Source organism: Geotrypetes seraphini, chromosome 17 (assembly GCF_902459505.1).
Source record: "Geotrypetes seraphini chromosome 17, aGeoSer1.1, whole genome shotgun sequence".
NCBI classification, from domain to species: Eukaryota; Metazoa; Chordata; class Amphibia; order Gymnophiona; family Dermophiidae; genus Geotrypetes; species Geotrypetes seraphini.
Window position 1 is genome coordinate 5,150,808 of NC_047100.1, and position 19,845 is coordinate 5,170,652.

General features: G+C 43.8%; 1 protein-coding gene across 7 annotated transcripts in view; it reads right to left on the reverse strand.

Moving 5' to 3' along the window:
• Positions 1 to 280: 280 nt before the first annotated feature.
• The window catches only part of MGLL (monoglyceride lipase), a 103,051-nt gene continuing 83,486 nt past the window's right edge, over positions 281 to 19,845 (reverse strand). For all 7 annotated transcript variants that reach the window (XM_033926454.1, XM_033926458.1, XM_033926453.1 and 4 more), the window contains exons 7-8: positions 7,289 to 7,504; positions 281 to 1,710 (exon numbers count right to left, since the gene is read on the reverse strand). In XM_033926454.1, coding sequence (XP_033782345.1) covers positions 1,570 to 1,710; positions 7,289 to 7,504 — 357 coding nt within the window. In that variant the 3' untranslated portion in view covers positions 281 to 1,569. The remainder of the gene's footprint in view (positions 1,711 to 7,288; positions 7,505 to 19,845) is intronic.

Genomic DNA, 19,845 nt, shown 5'->3' on the forward strand with positions numbered 1-19,845 from the left:
ACCCTACAAAAATAGAGAATTTCATTGAAAGAAACCTTAAAGGAGTTTTGTTACCATTCTGAGGGAGTACACATTCTTCCTTCATCGACGTAGCATCTCTCAACAGATCATACACACATGTGGCTGAACCTTCTCTCCTACTTGCAGTCCAACTGGCCTTCAGCTGCTTTGTTCTTACTCCTTGACGGCTCAGCCATCACTAGAATGAAATCTGACTGTGGTCATATGTGCTTTTTCCTACAGCAACAAGAGAGACAATTGTGTACGTTTCCTTTTTCCAAGCTAGATACAAAAAAAGCTGAAGGCTTATGCACAACCGAGCAGAAAATAAGCACAGACTAACCGCCTGCTTCTGAGCTCAGCTGTATCAGTGTGGCGGACTGGAAGGATTCTAGGCCTATTCTGAACTCATAGCCTGGAATGATAACACAGTGTCGAGAGTATTTTTGCACGCCTACTTATTTTGCAGCAACCATAATCTCCACATCCCACATGTTCTAAAGCTGACAGGTAGCAGACTCAAACAATGTTCTTTAACCCACAATTATAACAGACTTCATGGAATTAAGGGAGTTCACTGCCTCTCTGATCTCACTGAGGTCCGTACACGGGGTCAGGTCACCTGGCAAAGTCTCTCTTTGTGGTAACGTTCTGTGGTGCCCTTGAACGTGACAGAGAAGGAGAAACACAGCAAGCACTGTGCTGCTTGGCAGTATAGACCTTTTATTTAAGACTCAAAGAATAAGGGACTAAATTTGCTTCAGAAGTTCCCTTTACCTTCCTAAAGTCACTGTGAAGGAACCTCAGATATCCTGAAGCACACTGTGTAGATAATATATTAGTATTTTATCTTAAATAAAACATTAACAGTTTGAGTAATAGAAACTATTTACATACAATAGTAAAAGGGATTTCAGTTTGCAGTACATCCTGATTCATATCAGGACCGAAAGTCTTCATTAAGGAAGAATCGCTATGCTAAGTTTTGGATGGGTATTAGTCTTCTTTCAAGTCATAGGTGTATTGCTCTTCTCTATTGTGTGAAATTACACAGTCATTGGTAACAGGCCAGAGGATATGGCAGAATCCAGCCCCCATCTGCCATAACCTCAGCATGCTCTGTAAGTGCTCGATAGTGCTTCAACATCCACGCTTCATTGTGCCTTCTTCCCTCTGGTTGCCAGAAGGAAAGTCATGAGACTCCGGTCCTTTGCTTGGATTATTGCAGAGTAAAACCAGGACCAGCGTCAACTTTGAACTGAATGGCATCTCAGTCCACGCAAGTAATTCACATTGTTACAGAAGGTTTGGGGTTGGAGAAGAGCTTCTGTCTCTTTATAGAACGCAACTCTTCTCTGGACAGGAATTATCAGCTTCTATTTGCTCTGTTAGATCTTCCCTCAGAGAGAAAGGCTGTTGGTGCCTCACACGATAGAGAAGATCTATTTGTGTGGATGATCAGCCATAGTCCTCTAAATTAATATTACCGTAAGTAACATTTATATAGTCTCTTCACCCTGAAATCCAGGAGATCAATAGGGAGCATTGATGAACAGAGCACAGCATTCTTTAAGAGGCGTCTGTTGATATTCCTCCTGCTCCCGTTGCTGTCACAATCTTTTCTGCCAACCAAGTCTCTATTTCTCTAAAAACAGCACTGCTGACCTCTGGGAGCTCTTTATGGAGAACATGATAAGCTTTGTCATACACCTGCAAATATTATTTAAAAAAATAAGGAAAAGTGATAAGGTCCAGCTCAGTAGGGTTACAGTGTTTATGCAATCTTAAGTGAAATACAGTTGGGTTAATATCGAAGGATGCGGAACTAGCACCGTCTGGCCATTAGAGTAGAGTAGGGGTGAACAATGACACAATTGGGTTTTCAGGATTTTCCCAATTAATATATAGTATATGATATCTATTTGCATAGGATGGATGCAGTACAAGCAAAAGATCTGATTCATATTCATTTTGGAAATCTTAAAAACCCAATGAGGACTAGAGCCTTCTCACAAGACCTTTAAACAAAAACTGAAAACCTACTGTTTCACTAAAGCATTTACCCCAATATATAACATTCTATACTACTCTACCAATGGTCTTGTCCTAGTCCCTACCCTTTTCCCCTGCTCTATCTAGTTGTCTTGATCCTTTCCCCACCATTTATGCATTAAGGCCCTAAGCTGCAGTTACCAGTGCCATATAGCAAATGCATGAAGTCTATTCAATCCCTTTGGGCTGCGGTGCATTTACCCTAAGTCATGGCCTTCTAATATATCTTCTCCCTACTTAAATCCCTTCTAAATAGCTTTCTATGGGCCTTTTCTTATACTTTAACTTTATTAACTGCTTAGGTATACACTAATGTTTGGCAGTATATCACATAAAACCAACCATGGCCCAAACATGATTGTGTTAGGTTGCCCTTGAGGATTTGCTTCAATAAAGTGACTTTTGGTTGACATACTGCTGGGCATTCCTTTTTTTATTTAGAAGTTTTTAACAGTATAACCAAGCAACACATTTGTACAGCAAATTAAAGTAAAACAGTAAAATAGAACCTAAGTAAAATAAAACAAATTAAAGTAAAATAAAGCAAATTAAAGTAAAACCTAAGCAGAAAAACAATAGATCACTCAAGTCCACCATATTGAGATCCAAGACTAATTCTTATTATGTTTTTCCTTCCTTATATTATAGTTCCTGTAAACCGTGCCAAGCTCTATCTTTATGGAGAAGATGCGGTATATAAACTTAAAGTTTAGTTCAGTTTAGACTAAATGAGATTTTAAGAAAACAAAATTAGAAGAAACACAACCTAATATTGAAACAGGCTTCATATATCTTACAAGAGAGCTACTTTTCATCAGAGTCCGCAACAATCTTAGTTACCAGAAAAGCAGTAAGATGGAAAGAGCTCAAAGAACACATATCTAGTAGACTGATATGAGACATTTACATGGACATCTCAGTCTGGTCTCAATAAATTGCTTTCAATGCTTCAAAGTATCTGTAAAATGATCAGGGAAAATTCTGATCTTAAGTCCCAGAAATAGCTTTTTTCCTGTTTTTAAAATACATCTCTACTAACCAGTCTTTACAAAGGCCAAGTTCCACTGTGGCAGTGTCTGTATCTGAAGAGTCTAATACGAGTACAGCAGAAACATCTGAAGCAGATGTATTTTGATCCAAGTTCTCATGCACCACTGATATTTTAGATGTCAAATAATACACTCAAGAGAAGGGAGGTAAATTCTCCTCTGATGTTCCGTTTATTTTAAGTTTTGATTTACCATACCTCTACGAGAAATAGGCAAAACCCGGGAAAAATTTGGCATAACTAAAAGCCTGCTTTCTGGTACAGGTGAAGCTCACCAAAGCAAAAGATGGATGCTTTAATAATTCCCTTTTGGAAGAGCTCAGTGATGAGAAGCTTCATAGGGTGCTATTATTTTAGTAAGGGAACAGGAAAGATCCATATAACAGACCATATGAACCAAACATTGCACTTTAGACTTTAGGTGAGCTTCCACTGGAAGTCAATATATACACTGAGGAAGCTCAATCGTGTGATCCCATCTTTTACCCCTTGAAATCAACTTAATGGCTACATTTTGAAGTAACTCTCTGGAGGCAGCCCCATGTTAAACTATTATAAAGTGAGTTGTGGTAATCTATTAAGGAAACAATGATTGGTCACATTTAATGATGTTAACTATGACAAACTTCAAAACCATCTGTATGTGTTAGGTGCCATCGACTCGAGCTCCAGTCCTAGCAACTTGATGAGTTACAGATCTAAAAAGAAATCGGTTTTGTGCCAGTCTGGTAGGTCCTCCAACGTCAAATCATCTACCCATTAAAAAAATGATCCAGCTATACAGTAAAACAAAAGCATGTGCAAACAACAGAGCTTTGTGTTGGTTTTGGAGGTTAGGATTTGCTCTTAGGAATTACAGAGCAGATAAAGCTTACTATGAAGATGGACAGGTTGCAGAATGGTTTTGGAGAGGGCTGATAGGAGAAATATTGGGCATGGGGCTGGTGTGGAGGGGCAAAAACTGCTGTACATGAGCCATGGGATGAGATACAGAGATATGTTGCACTTGGCAGTAAAGGGGGTAGGAGAGATATGCCATGGATTCCCCCCCCCCTTTCTCTCTCTCCTTTATCACTCCCTTTGCAGCAAGGGAGGGAATGAGAGAGAGAGGGAGACATGTTGCACATGGGAGTGGAGGCAAGGAAGAAATGCATAAGACAGGAAAGCAGAAAAAAGAGAAATTGGAACAGACTTGATATAAAAATAAATCTCCAGACAAGAAAGGTAAAAAAAAAAGAAATGTATTAACATGGGATAGGCAAGTGGGATCTCTTAGGGAGAGGAAGAAATAATGGTTACTGCAGATGGGCAGACTGGATGGGCCATTTGGCCTTTATCTGCCATCATGTTTCTATAACTATAAAGCTCTATAACTTCACAATGCAGGTATAAAGAGCCTTAGCCAATAGGGAGAGGAGGAGATAGTGGATGTTGTAAATGAGCAGACTGGAAGGGCCATTGGCCTTTATCTGCCATCATGTTCCCCACGCCCCCCTCTTCATTGCCTGTAATTTTGTTAAAATTTTGTAAATCCGTGTGTCACCGCGGACCTTAATTAATTGAATGTGAACCGCCTAGAACTTTTTGGGTATGGCAGTATACAAGAATAAAATTATTATTATTATTATGTTTACTATCTTCTCAGTAAAAATGCATTTCTACACTTTTCCTCTCTCCCTCATGGCCTCATAACATGACCCTATATCTTTGAAATTTATTTTTCAGGGAGACGTTCCTCTTCCCGTGACTTACTTAAGTGTGTCAAATATTTGAATGTTTTTGACAATATCCCCCTCTGCTTTGTCTCCTCCAGTGAGGAAATGTTACAAGCCCTCCTGAACCTAATGCACAAGCACAAGCTGACATGTTGGAAATGTGTTTCTGATGTGGTAACAATAGCTGTTTGGGGGAAGGGGGTCTGTCACATGCATATGGTGATGTTCCTGAGAGAATTGAATAAAAGCAGTCTGTGAGTGGGCAGAGCGAAAGGTCTGAAACAACTTTCTATAAAACTGTTAATGGTAAGTTGTGAGCGTTCACTGGGAGCGGAATCTGTTATCCTCAGCACTGCTGGCATTTGTTTTCAGGTGCTTTTATTTAAAGAATGGTGTTGTCAGGCACCTGCATGTCTGTGCAGAATATTTGATCTTTGTGATAGGAAAGAACAGATAACAGAAACCAGCTTATTCATGGAGATCCGGGTTCAAATTTGACCTAAATTGCAAATATCCTTATTTTGTTGACTTCATTACTAAATTGAGGTTGAGGGGTGGTAGACTTGGGAGTAGCGTTAGGAAATTCTTTTTTACAGAGAGTGTGGTGGATGCCTAGAATGCCCTCCCGAGGGAGGTGGTGGAGAGGAAAATGGTGATGGAATTTTAAAAAGCGTGGGATGAACACAGTTTTGAATTCAGACACAGTCTCTGTCTCCACCACCTCTTCCGGGAGACTGTTCCATGCATCTACCACCCTTTCTGAAAAAAGTATTTCCTTAGATTACTCCGGAGCCTATCACCTCTTAACTTCATCCTATGCCCTCTCATTGCAGAGTTTCCTTTCAAATTAAAGAAACTCGACTCATGCGCATTTACATTACGTAGGTATTTAAACGTCTCTATCATATCTCCCCTTTAAAGTATACAGATTGAGATCTTTAAGTCAGTCCCCATACGCCTTATGATGAAGGCCACATACCATTTTAGTAGCCTTCCTTTGGACCAACTCCATCCTTCTTATATCTTTTTGAAGGTGCGGCCTCTAGAATTGTACACAATATTCTAAATGAGGTCTTACCAAAGTCTTATACAGTGGCATCAACACCTCCTTTTTCCTACTGGCCATACCTCTCCCTATGCAACCTAGCATCTCTCTAGCTTTTGCCTTCACCTTTTCAACCTGTTTGACAACCTTACACATACAATCACATCCAAGTCCTGCTCTTCTGTCATGCACATAAGCTCTTCACTCCCTAATCTGTACAGTTCCCTTGGGTTTTTGCAGCCCAAATGCATGACCTTGCATTTCCTAGCATTAAATTTTAGCTGCCAAATTTCAGACCATTCTTCAAGCTTCACCAGGTCTTTCTTCATGTTATTCACACCATCCGGCGTGTCTGAATTTCGCAAATGAGATGGTTTGGATAGGCTGGAGTGAGCTTCAACGGCAACTCCAATAGTTGGAAACTAAGGTCAGTACCGGGTAGACTTCTAAGGTCTATGGCCCAGAAATAGTAAAGAAAAAAGACCTTTGAATGTAATCCTGAAATTATGACGCAAGGGCAGACTGGATGGATTATTCAGGTCTTTATCTACCGTCGTTTACTATGTTACTCATTCTACTAACTGGCACAGCAGATAGTATCTGCTCAAGAAAGTCAGGGAATAGAGGTACATTAGAGCGGAAGAGCCAGTGGCCTGAAAACATGGGTTAAATTCCCAAAGCAGCTCCTTGTGACCCTGGGCAAATCACTTTTAAGGTGCAATTGAAGTCGTACTATTTTTCTTTGGCTATGGATCACCCTTTCTTCTTAACTTCTTAGCTTATATCCTTAACTGTTTGGGCAGAATTTCACTGTGACTTCCCTTCCCTTTTGTTCCACTCCTTCCCTTCCCCAATCTTTTTGTTTTTATTGTACCCTCCCCTTTCTTTATCCCTCTTGTACCCTTTTGTATGTTGGTTGAATTTTTGTTTTTTTGCCTCCCTTGTTATGTCTTTTTCATTTTTATTTTCATTTAATAATATATTATTATCGTATTTCATTTAGACTAACTGTGGTTGTATTTGCGGTATATCAAATAAATTGAAACATAGCTTTCCATTGTTCTGGGTACAAAATAAGTACCTGTATATAAGTTTCAAGTTTATTAAAATTTTGATAAAACGCAAATCAAGATTTCTAAGCGTTTTACAATTTGTATTAAAAAGGGGAATACAATAAACTAATAAGTTCCTACTAAACAATACATCACTAACATGAGACAATAGGAAAGTGGGAAGAACTGGGAAAGTGCTTTGGTTTTAACTACAGAAAAGCAGAACATCAAGTCTCTTCCCCTACTGGTGAAGCCTCTATACTCCCTCCTTCTCCTTTTTCCCATATCCACACAGTCCCACCACCTCTTCCCAGCGAGAGCCACTGAACGTCATTATGGGTTGACCTCATGTTTGAACATGAACATGACAAATTACCTTCAATATTTTTTCCTGACTCGGCACTGTCTCCATCAAATGATATGACCCTTTGATGTCGCAGAGTTGGTCATCTGTTCCATGCATCAGTAGAACTGGCAGAGAAATATCTGGGAGGGCTTTTCCTACTCTGGCTGAAGCATTGAGGAGCTGCATGGCAAAACTGACTTTCATTCCTCCGTGATACACCAGTGGATCCGTTACATATGCCTCGACCTGAAAGAAAGACACAAACTCGGCTTGAATTGTCCACCAGCCACCTCATGGGTTTTACTTTTGCATCCAGAAGTTACTGTGGATGTAAAAAGAAAAGCTACTAGCCAGAACCAAGTGCTCAGACATTGCAAAGAGAAAAACACACATTGTTCAGAGTAGAACATCCCAAGTTGTGCAGGACTTGAAACAAATGTTGCATCAAAAAAGAGGAACAAAGCAAAGCTTGTTAACAAATGGACACAGGAGAAAAGAAGAATATTGAAATAAAAATTACTATCTAATGCTTGTGGAATAAGTCTCAGAACAACTCAGCTTCCATGGGCCAAGGACAGGACACTGATGCCTCTCATTGTCATGTATAATTATGGTGTTCTCACCTCCCTGTCCAGGAGATATTGAAAGACACAGGGACAAATTTTTCCCCGTCCCCACAGGAACTCAATTTCCCTGTCCCATCTCCATGAGTATAGTCACAGTCCCTGTCTCTGCCCCGTTCCTATAAGCTCTGTCTTAACCGCACAAGCCTCAAATACTTATGATTTTAAAGTGTTGTGCAGATAAGAATGGAGCTTGTAGAAATGGGGCACGGACAAGAAAAGAACTCGCGGGGATGGGAAAATAAGTTCCCGCAGGGATGGGGAAATATTTGTCCCCATGTCATTCTCTATTTTACATCATTCCATTTAGATTTTGTTTTCCTGAGAGACCTCTGCCGAGAACTGAGATCTTTTCCTAACTTGGAATAAAATGAAGGCCAAACTAACGTCCCTTTTAAAAAACCTCGCAAGAGGTTTTTAGCGTTGGCTGGTGTGCTGATTGCTCTGCGCTGCTCCGACGCTCAAAGGAACTCTATGACTATCGGAGCAACGCAGAGCATTCAGTGTGCCGGCCGGCGCTAAAAACCTCTCGCACGATTTTGTAAAAAGGCGGGGGGGGGGTGTTAAATTAATCTGGTTTATTCTGGTTTTATTTGTCATGATCAGTATTTCATTACGTACCTAAGGTCTGCTTCAGGGCAAGTGTAAATTAATAGGTGGGATGGCAACTTTATCAGGTCACGGGGCTAGTTTCTAACAGTTTTTGTTCTTGGTTTTACAGCTAAAGTTCTTATGGGACTCTGCATCTTGGCACTTTATCACTCTCACTCTCTTTCCCCCACTTCCCCAGATTTTCATCTTCATTTACTAGGAAAACAAACTCTAATTTTTATTGCCAGATACACCACAGGCTGTACATTCAGTGGCAATGCAACTTAGAAACAACAGGCCAGCTTTTTTAACTGTTTAAGATCCATTTACCACAGCAGGCACAGAAATTCGCTCAGTTTAGATGTGGTTGATTGTGTTGTTTTTCACTGTATGTGAAAAAACAAAGTTGCAAAAATAGGACCCCTAATCTTGTAAAAAGTGCTAAAACAATATCAAATGTATTTGGTCAGGTGTCATTATGAAACCTGTTGATGCCCATGAAACAGTAGCCAGTGAGAAGACATTTTTTACACAGCCTGAAGGATATCCAAAATAAATGCACACGAGAGAAATCTTCATTAATGAAGGCAGTACATGCAGAAGAATAGCTTTACTGGGTCAGACCAATGGTCCATCAAGCCCAGTAGCCCGTTCTCACAGTGGCCAATCCAGGTCCCTAGAACCTGGCCAAAACCCAAGGAGTAGCAACATTCCAGAATCCCAAAGGGTAACAAATGATTCTAGAACCCCGAGTATTGAGATTCCATGCAGAATCTCAAAGAATAGCAAGATTCTGGAACCCCAAATAGTAGCAACATTCCGTGCTTCCCACATGTCTTTCTCAATAACTGGCAACTGCACTTTTCCTTCAGGAAATTGTCCAAACCTTTCTTAAAACCAGCTACGCTATCTGTCTCACCGCAGATATCCTGAAAACCTGAGTGGCCCAGGGCAGGTTTGGGAACCATTGTTCTAGACCATTAAATTAAGCCAAAGACCCTAACCCCCAAGCAATGTACAATAAAAGCTGCAATATGTTTCTCTGTCTTGCACTTAGAATCACATCACAAATTAAAGTCTATTTTTCCAGTCCTTGGATAATTCAGAAGCACAATAACACACGCAGCATGATTTTGACACTCTTCTGAGATACCTGACAGCACTCAGCTCCTGGTCCCATGCTTCACAATCCCACAGTCTCTTGTGTTATTGCCTGCATAATTACGTGTTCCAGTAAGACTTTCTGTACTGTACACTGGGCAGTTCTCATAGCTTTTTCGGTAGCAAAGGTCCAGGAGCTTGGGAAGGATTCATAAGAACAGCCTTACTGGGTCAGTTCTAGCCCAGCAACCCATCCTTATGGTGGCCAATCCAGGTCACTAGAGCACCTGGCCAAAATCCAAAGAGTAGCAACATTCCAGAATGCCAAAGAGTAACAAAAGATTCAAGAACCCCAAAGAGTATCAAGATTCCAGGCAGAATCTCAAAGAATAGCAAGATTCCTGTAGCAACATTATGTGCTACTGATCCAGGGCAAGCAGTGAATTCCCCCATGTCTTTCTCAATAATGGAGTTTTCCCCCAGGAAATTGTCCAAACCCTTCTTAAAACCAGTTACGCTATCCGCTCTCACTACATCTTCTGGCAATGCGTTCCAGAGCTTAACTATTCTCCGAGTGGGAAAAATATTTCCACCTATTGGTTTTACAAATATTTCCCTGTAATTTCAAGTGTACCCTAATCTTTGTCATTTTTGACAGAATGAAAAATCAATCCACTTGTACCTGTTCTACACTCGGGATTTTGTAGACTTCAGCTGTCTCTTTTCCATCCCATACTCTCCATCCCCAGGCTGGAGATAAGATGGTAGAGATGCCATTAATGAGGCACATGACCCACGAACTGTAAGCAACTCCATATCTGTACTGAGCACACATCAGTTAACAAGGCACCAAGTGGGAGGAAGACCTTTTGGCCAGTCTGGGTTCTAAGCTGTGTAGGATTTGCAGTCCCTGATTCTCCCCCAAGTTATAGAAGTACCCCCCAGGGGTCCAGACAGGTTCTTGTGCCTCCAGCTGAAAAAACTGAAGGAGGTTCAAACAGGCAGCTGCCATATCCAGCAGCAGAGGTGTGCATGACGACCTCATCTGGTCTCCATCCTCAATTCTTTTCCATCTCCACTTCATCCCCATCATATCACTACCGTCCCCGTCCCTGTGTAAACCTCTAGATGACAGTTTTCAGGCTACGCTGGGGGCTGCAGGAAATACAGTCTTGTGAAGCTTTTTATACACCCTCGAGGCAATCTTTTTAGAATAAAGTTAGTCTTTAGTTTGCTGCCAACCAACTGCATCTAATTCGGTATAAGCCAGTTTAGCTGCAGCTGGGTGCGCACTGACATTTTCACCCTAACCAGTAACTTTACATTTGCACTTTAAACAAAAGTGAAGCATTTTGCTGGCTACTTAGCAACTACTTTCAGAGGAGTCTGACAGTTCTTTCCCTGGATGTGTGTCATACCACAGGACTAATGTAGCAAGCTTTAAATTCACTTCCCTCAGATGCAAAGATTTAAAATTCTAGGAAAAGAACAACCGAAGAGCGTATCACCGGACTGAGAAATACCATTCCTCTCCTAAGAGATTTATTTTTGTAATTTAGGACTCAGATGATTAGGTGAAACAACTAAAATGGTAAATAAATAAACAATGTATATCGGGTTTTGTGGTCTTACCCAGCCAATGTTGTCGTGTGCAGAGCCAGCTTAAGGCATGAGCCAGGTGAAGCATCAGCTCAGGTCACCTGCTGCATTGGGTCACTCTTTCATGTGGCAAAAGCATGTTGCCTTGTACTCACCACTTGCTCTCTCCACTCTTTAAAAGACAAGTAAGGAGCTGATGGGGTCAAGCAGGTTGGGGGGCAACTGATTGTGTCCTCAAAAGAAAAGTCGGACCAGGGCTCCTCAACTGATTACATGCCATAAAATCGATGTCAACTCATGGTGATCCTTGGATTTGAATATTGCTAGAGACGGATCCTGACATAATGACTCGGGCAGTCTGTTCCAGGCATATGGTGCAGCAATATAGAAAGGACAGAGTCTAGAGTTGCCAATGGAGGAGAAATGTATGGATAGGAGGGAATTGCCCAATGAATGGAGTTCACAGGGTGGATGGGAAAGAGATACTGAGGGGCTACAGAGTGAATGCACTTGTAAATCAGTAAGAGAAGTTTGAACTGTATTTGGAAATGGATGGGGAGCCAATGAAGTGACTTGCGGAGAGGGGTGATGTCAGTATGACGGTTCTGGTGGAATTCGTGCAGCAGAATTTTGAATGGAATGAAGTGGAGAGAGATGGTTGAGCAGAAGACCCAAGAGAAGCAAGTTGCAGTAGTCTAAGCAAGAGGTGATGAGATTGTGGATAAGGGTATAGTTTGCTTATGAAAGACATGAGTAATGTTCTTTGTGTTGTCTTAATCATTCAGGGTTGTTCAGAGATGATGTTTTATATTTGTATTTAAACTGCGGCTGTTCTGTTACAACCATCGGACCTTTCCAGATGCTAGAAGGAGAGATGTTTTGCAATCTGGTATACACTCAAGTTGACTAAGGATTTTGTCTATCCTATTTTGGTTTGTCCCTTGTTTATTCCATTTATCTTTGATTTATAATTATTATTTTTTATTTTAGTATTTATATACTACTTATAACCTAAGTGGTGTATATTTAAGTACTCAAGCATTTTTCCTTGTCTGTCCCGGTGAGCTCACATTCTATCTGACGTACCTGGGGCAATGAGGGATTAAGTGACTTGCCCAGGGTCTCAAGGAGCAGCGTGGGTTTGAACCCACAACCTCAGGGTGCTGAGGCTGTAGCTCTAACCAAGTATTATTATTTTTTTTTTTTTTTAATTTTGGATCTTGTGATTATTATTAAGTTGTCATTTAAGTATGTAATGTTTTTAAGTATAATATTTTTAGTGTTTATAAAACATTATTTATGTCAACTCTTCTTAGACCTCTGAAACAGGTGTTCAACACTAAAACATGGTCGTGTTGAATTATTCCGTACCGTAAACTTTTAAGTCTTTTATTCCTCTCCTTGGTCATCACTGCTTCTCACTGTGCATGTCACTGGCATTTCCTCCTTCTGACATCCTCACTGTTCCTACAAATCGATGAACTCTGTGTGGGATGATGGAGGGAATTGGATTTCAGTTTAATGATTCACTTCTCCAAACCTGAGTTCAAGGTGAGCTAAACCCAGGGGACTGACAATCTAAGGCCTACATTTACTAACATGTTAATGTTCACCCTATTATTGTCAACGAAGCTTATTTATGAAGTGAAGAGCTCATGTAAATGCATGATAGTAAACCAGGACCTAAGTTTGGTACCTGCAGTGATGGTTCATTAACTGACAAGTAGTATCAGTGTGAAAAGCTGGACTTGAACTTTAGCTTCCCTGGTTCTCACCATGTGGCTCTAACCACGTGGTACTCCTCCCCTTTTGGAGAAGTTTCTCAGTGAATGGATGTGGGAAAAGCCCCGGAATAGAAGTGACATCTGCCTCAAGCTGTCTGTTTTTGCTTGACTCCAAACAGTTAGATAAAGCTCTGTACTGTCTGCTGTTTTTCGTTATAACTGTTATTCAAAACAGTTTTTAAATTGTTCAGTTACAATAAGATTTATGCACAATCAATATGTGGGAAGCATGGTTGAGAAACCGAAGACAGATGTTATAATAATAACAACTTTATTCTTATTTACCGCCCTACCATAAGTTCCAAGCGATTTACATCAAAGAAGACTGTATATTCAGTGAGGCATACATAAACATTTCAAAGGGAATACAACCAATCTCAATTTTCCAGAATGAGCATTCCATAAATGCAAGGCCAAGCTTTTCTGCTAGAGCCATATATCCTGAGAGATTTGGGTTTCGCCCAGCTGGAATCTCAGACCTGGCAAACTAAGGCCTCAGTGCTCTAGAGTCGTTGTTAAAATCCTGTGAGCTGTTGTAGTTGTGGTAATTTTTCCATTTTCTAAATGAGCAATGCTGCAAAAACTTTGGATGCAAATGAGGTTCGCGGAAATACCATCCGATTAGTTGTTAGAGAAGCGACTGACACATGCGCAGAATAGTTCACGGAGACATAAAGGTGCGTATGTACCAGGAAAAGCTACATCATAGGCACGCATATCAGAGGCGTGCCTTATTGTAGCGCATCACAGGTGCACGTCATAAGCGTCATTATGAAGAACTACAAGTAAACCTTGAAAATGTTTGTTTTTTTTAACTTACATCATGCAATCGGCAGCCCGTTCTGCTGGTATATGGTTTTAACAAATGCGCCTGAGACATGCTTTTAACACACATGTATATCAAGATATACAGTATATGATTTTTTTTGGGTGCCCTCCCAACCCTATAAAAGTATGATGCATGTATCGCAGTGGTCTCAAACTTATGGTCTGGGGGCCACATGCGGGCCCTCCAGGTACTATTTTGAGGCCCTCGGTATGTTTATCATAATCACAAAAGTAAAATAAAACAGTTTCTTGATCATATGTCTCTTTAGCTATTAAGCTATTAAGACTTAACCAAAAAGAAAGATTTAGCAACTATAAAGAGTTTTTACCTCATGCAAAATGGTCATTTCTTTAATAAGACATTAACTATTTTTTCTGAGGCCCTCCAAGTACCTACAAATCCAAAATGTGGCCCTGCAAAGGGTTTGAGCTTGAGACCACTGGTGTATCGTGTACTTTTTTGTTTTTTTTGAGCTTCCACCTATGTAATCGGTAGTCCCAGACCTGCTGGTATACTATTTTAACAGACGTGGTTCAATGCTACTGGCATCTCCAGAACTGCCGGGAACTTTGGAGTGTTACAGGTCAGCGGTTCAATTTGTGAACCACCCAACAATGTCTGGGCATCGTCCGGAGTGCTCATTTTAATATTAATGAGCTCGTTGTACTTCATTTCCTTTCTATTCTCGGAGGCTGCTATGGGGCATGGAAAAGACATGCAGCATGCACCATCTGAGGCTTTTTTCTCCTTCTTAATTAATAGTGGTAATTGACCACACCATTGAAGTTAATTGATAGATGTATGCTATGTTACTGGAGTGGTCTTTATTTATTTGATAAGGTAATTTTTCCTCCAGTCTTTCTTAAGGTTTTTGAGTTTCTAATACAAAGAATGCGCAGAGCCATATTTTGCATCAGAAGCTAAAATGCTTGTATGCTAAAGTACCTAGAACTGGTTTAACAATGAACGTTAAAGTAGGGTTACCATATGCCCAGGAAAACCTGGACATGTGCTATTGAGACAGACATGGAAGAACCAAATGCTTGCCTTGGGATCCGTAGCATGGAATGTTACTACTATTTGGGTTTCTGGCCACTGTGCAAATTAGATACTGGGCTAGATGGACCAGTATGGCTATTTTATGTGAGCCAATTACAGGACAGTCAAGCCATTGTGACATCTCTGATGAGGTTGGAATGAGGCATTATAATATCACAATCTCAGCTCTGGAATGTTGCCACCCTTTGGGTTTCTGCCAGGTACTTGGGAGCTGGGTTGGCCACTGTTGGAAATAGGATACTGGGCTAGATGGACCATTGGTCTTATGTTCTGCAAAGATCAGAGAGATTAGGTAGAGAATGGTGGCAGCAGCAGCCTTTTAAAGCTGGTAAATTTTATAGTTTGAGTTATTTCATTTATAATTTACTTACTTATCTCCCACCTGGATCTGGAGTTCAAAGAGGTCTTGTAACACCAGGAAGCCTTAAAGTCAGTTAAGCTGGACTTCCGGCGGAAGCATGGGGCTGTGAGGTCGAGTGCTTCGCGGCTCCGATACGCCCGCCACAGCTTCTTTGTTAACTAATCGGCGCTTTTCGCCGGACACTGCTCCCCCGGGCTGTGGGATCGCCGCGCTTGATCCGCGCTCCATTTGCACTGCGGGTGCAGGTGGGATGGCCGCTAAGACGCCGGCAAAGAGCCGCGAGCGTGGGAAGCCGCAAGACAGCAAGATGGCGGCGCACGCGGCTCCTGCCTCGCCGGAGTCCCCTAGCTCGCTTTGGGTGGCGGAGGTGTCGGCGGAGGTGCAGGCCGCGCTGGAGGGCACGCTCGGTGCCAAACTGCAGAGGATCTTAGACAAGCTGGACTCGATGGACCAGCGTTTCGCTGCTCTCACCTCCGAGGTCCGGGACACCCAGCAGAGGGTCAGCAATGCGGAGGATTCGGTCCTCCGGCTGACTCAGGAACAGGGGGTGCAGGCTTCCTCTCTGGCGGCGTTGAAGGCCAAGGTGGAGGACCTTGAGAACCGGTCCCGCCGGAACAACTTGCGGTTTGTCGGCCTGCCGGAGACTATTGCGGAGAGCGACCTGGGGGACGTCTTGGAGCATTGGCTGACGGAGTCCCTGGCCCTACCACAAAAATTGGGCCCCCTGCATATCGAGCGGGCCCATCGTTTGGGACGGCGCAGAGACGGCGCGGATCGTCCGCGGGTGGTGATCTGCAGGATTTTGAATTACCGGCATAAGATGGAGGTCCTTAGAGCTTTGCGGCAGGGGAAGAAACTGCAATATAACAACGTCTCCATCCTCTGCTTTCAAGACTATTCTGCGGAGGTTTCCCAGGCTCGTCGCAAGTTTTCTTCACTTTGCTCTGCGCTGGTTCGCCGCCATGTTCCTTTTTCTCTGCAGTACCCGGCACGTCTGCGGGTGATGTTCTCTGGCTCGGCTCATCACTTTGACTCTCCTGAGGCCGCTCAGAAATTTGTGGATGAGCACTTTCCTGCTGCCTCCTCCTAGTTTTTGCAGACTTTGCTGTTGCACCGTTGGAGATCCTTTTGAGATCTGGCCTTTTGGGGCTGTGGATCTCGGGGGTGCCTCCGTGGACCGACTCCTCTGCCTCCCTCTGGTCTTCTGGTGGACGTGCTTTGGCTTCTGAACTCTTTAGGGGCATTAGCTCCATGCTGTAGGGGTGCTTTTGACGTCTCTTGGTGTGGAAGGATGGGAGTGTGAGAGTGGGTTTGGTTGATTGTTGTCTGGGGATTCCTTTGTTTGCGGTGGGCTGGTGGGTATGTGTGGTTGGACCGGGGGTTGTGAGTCGGGGGGGGAGTTTGGTGTCTGGATATCCTGCTGTTCCTGTGGTGGGCGTATCTTGCTTTCAGGAAGTGGCAACCGTTGGGTTGTGGTGTGGCTGGTGGGTAGGGGGGAAATGGGGGGGTTGGGGAAGGTGGGGAGTTTCTGGGACGGGGAGGGGGAGGTTTTTGGAGGGTTGGGGTAATCCTAGGTTTAGACTGGTGGGGGTCCGGAGGGCTTCTTGGTGGTTGATATGGCTGGGGGGGTGGTGGCTGGGACACTCCTCTGGTTCTGCTCAAAGGGTTTTATTGTACTTGCTATGTTATCTCTATCTTGTTTTTTCTGGAACATAAACTGATTTCCTGGAATGTGGGGGGTATCCATTCCCCAATTAAACGCTTTAAAATATTACAGCAGCTTAATCGGAGACGAGCTTCCTTGGCGTTCCTGCAGGAAACTCGGCTAACCTCTGGGGAACATGCTAAGCTCTGTACATGGTGGGTGGGTGATCATCTGGAGGCTCCGGCTCTGGGGGGGAAGGGAGGTGTTGTGATTCTCTTTCGTAAGGGCCTTTCGCTACAGACTCACAGGGTTCTCAGGGATCCTGGGGGCCGGTATTTGATTGCTTCGGTTACTCTTAACAATAAACCTCTGCTTTTATGTAACCTCTACGCTCCTAATAATCCCTCCGCCAAATTTTTTAGAAAGCTGCGTTCTCTTTTGTTGCAATTTGGTGAGATCCCTTTGTTGATTGGGGGGGATTTTAATGAGGTTCCGGACCCGAGACTGGACCGCTCTTCCTCGGCGGGAAGGGAAGCCCACAAAACTTGTACGGGGGCTCAGCTTTTGGCGTCTTCACTTGATTTGTTGGATGTTTGGCGGGTTTTGCACCCGGTGGAACGGGATTATTCCCACCTTTCTAGGGCCCATGGGTCACTTTCTAGGATCGATCTGGTTCTCTTGTCCAGGGAGTTGCTTCCGGTGGTTCAGGATGCAGCGATTGGCCCCATTGAGATATCCGATCACGCGTGGGTGAGTCTGGTCTGGCAATGGGGGCCCTCTAGAGGGGGTGGCGCCCGGTGGGTGTTCCCTTGTCATTTGTATCGGAATACTCGATTTCATGATTTTCTGTTGCGTAAGTGGGGGGATTTCCAGCATACCAATTTGGAGCATAGAGACGATCCTATCCTGTATTGGGAAGCTGCGAAAGCCGTATTGCGCGGGGAGATCTTGGCGTTTGTGGCCCACGAAACTAAACTGCGGCACCGGGCAGTATTGGCGCTGGAGCGTCGGGTTTTGCTTTTGCGGAGACAGTATGCTGGTGGTGGCTCCTTGGAGCTCCGGACGCAGCTTTTGGAGGCTCAGCAGGATTTGAATGAGCTCTTACATCGGGGAGCGCTGAGATCACGGGATCACTATAAATTCCAACTCTTTCGGTTTGCCAATAAGAGTAGCCGGCTGTTGGCTCGGTTGGCCCGTTCTCATCGGGGGGCGTCCGGTGTGGCGGCGTTGAGAGACTCGGGAGGGGTTCTACACCATAAGCCTGGAGATGTTAGTCGAATTTTACGTGATTTTTTTGCCGCTTTGTATGATTCGCCTGACCCGGACCTCCTTGATGGTAAGGTCTATTTGGATAGTTTGGATTTGCCCCGCCTCTCGACTTTTGACTCTGATATGTTGGACTGTCCTCTTACTGCTGAGGAGGTGGAGAGTGTGATTCATGCGTGCCCGTTGGGCAAGGCGCCGGGGCCCGATGGTTTTCGAGGGGAGTTTTATAAGTTGCTCGCTTCCGAGATTGCCCCGATTTTGTCGGAGATTTTTAATTTGAGCGTTGCTAAAGGTTTTTTGCCTCGTTATTTGAATCTTGCGCAGATTATCGTTCTTCCCAAGCCGGATCGGGATCCGGTTTTGCCGGAATCCTATAGACCCATTTCCTTGCTGAATTTTGAGACGAAATTGATGGCTAAAGTGCTGGCCAATCGTTTGGCCCGGGTGTTGCCTTCGTTGGTGTCTGACCAGCAGGTGGGCTTTGTACGTGCTCGACCGGTGTCTAAAAATATTCGTCGTATTCTGTTGGCTTTGGAGAAGGCTGGTGTGGAGGGCACCCCCGCCCTACTTGTTAGTTTTGATGCTGAAAAGGCCTTTGATCGAGTGGGGTGGGGGTTCCTCTTTGCTGTGCTTCGTGCGTACGGGTTTGGCCCTTTCTTTTTCAATGCTCTCCAAGCGCTATATAGTGATCCAGCGGCACAGATCTCGGTGAACGGGGACCTTTCGGCCTCCTTTCCGATTCGGAGGGGTACCCGCCAGGGTTGCCCTTTATCGCCCTTGCTTTTTGCTCTTTATTTGGATCCGTTGATTCGGGAGCTGCAAGCTAATGTGGACATCTGTGGCCTTCATTTGGGTGCCACTCATTTTAAGGTGGCAGCTTTTGCTGATGATCTTTTGGTTTTTTTGTCTGATCCACACCGCTCCTTGTCTACTCTCTTGGAGAGTGTTCGGGAATTTGGGGACTTTTCTGGGTTTGCATTGAATCTGACTAAATCTGAGGCATTGGCCTCTTCGGCGGGGCTCCGGGCGTCTTGGGGAGGGACTTTTCCTTTGAAATGGGCTGATTCTTCCTTCCGCTATTTGGGAATTCGGCTTTCTATGGATGTGCGGGAACTTTACCGGTTGAACGTTACGCGTCTCTTGTCTTCTATGGGATCGGTTCTGGCTGCTTGGCGGGAGTTGCCGCTCTCCTTGATGGGAAGAGTGCATCTCTTTCGGATGGTGCTCTTTCCTCGATGGTTGTACGTCCTGCAGACGCTTCCCTTGTGTCTTTTGCAGCGGGACATACGGACTTTTTACTCTTTGCTTTCGAGGTTCTGTTGGGGAGGCCGCAAGCCTAAGCTACGGTGGCGCTTTATGGTGGGTTCGTGGGACCGGGGTGGCTTTGGGGTGCCGAATCTTAGGTTGTATAACTGGGCTTGTCTATTGCGGCATATTCGAGATTGGACTTTGGGTACCGCTCTGTATACGGACATCTCCTTCGAGCGCGATTATTTTTATCCTACCCACCTTGTGTCTCTTTTGCACGCACGGTTGGTGGAGGTACCTGCTCCTGGTAGACGTAGTGTCTTGTTTCGCCCCCTTTGGGAGGTGTGGCGGCGGATTCTTCCCATGTGGCATCAGGACTCGCGGGTTAGTGTGTTGTTGCCCCTGGCCGGTAATCTTTCTTTCCCTCCGGGATTCGGGCCTTCAGTTTTCGGAAGATGGCGGGCTAAGGGCTGTGAATACC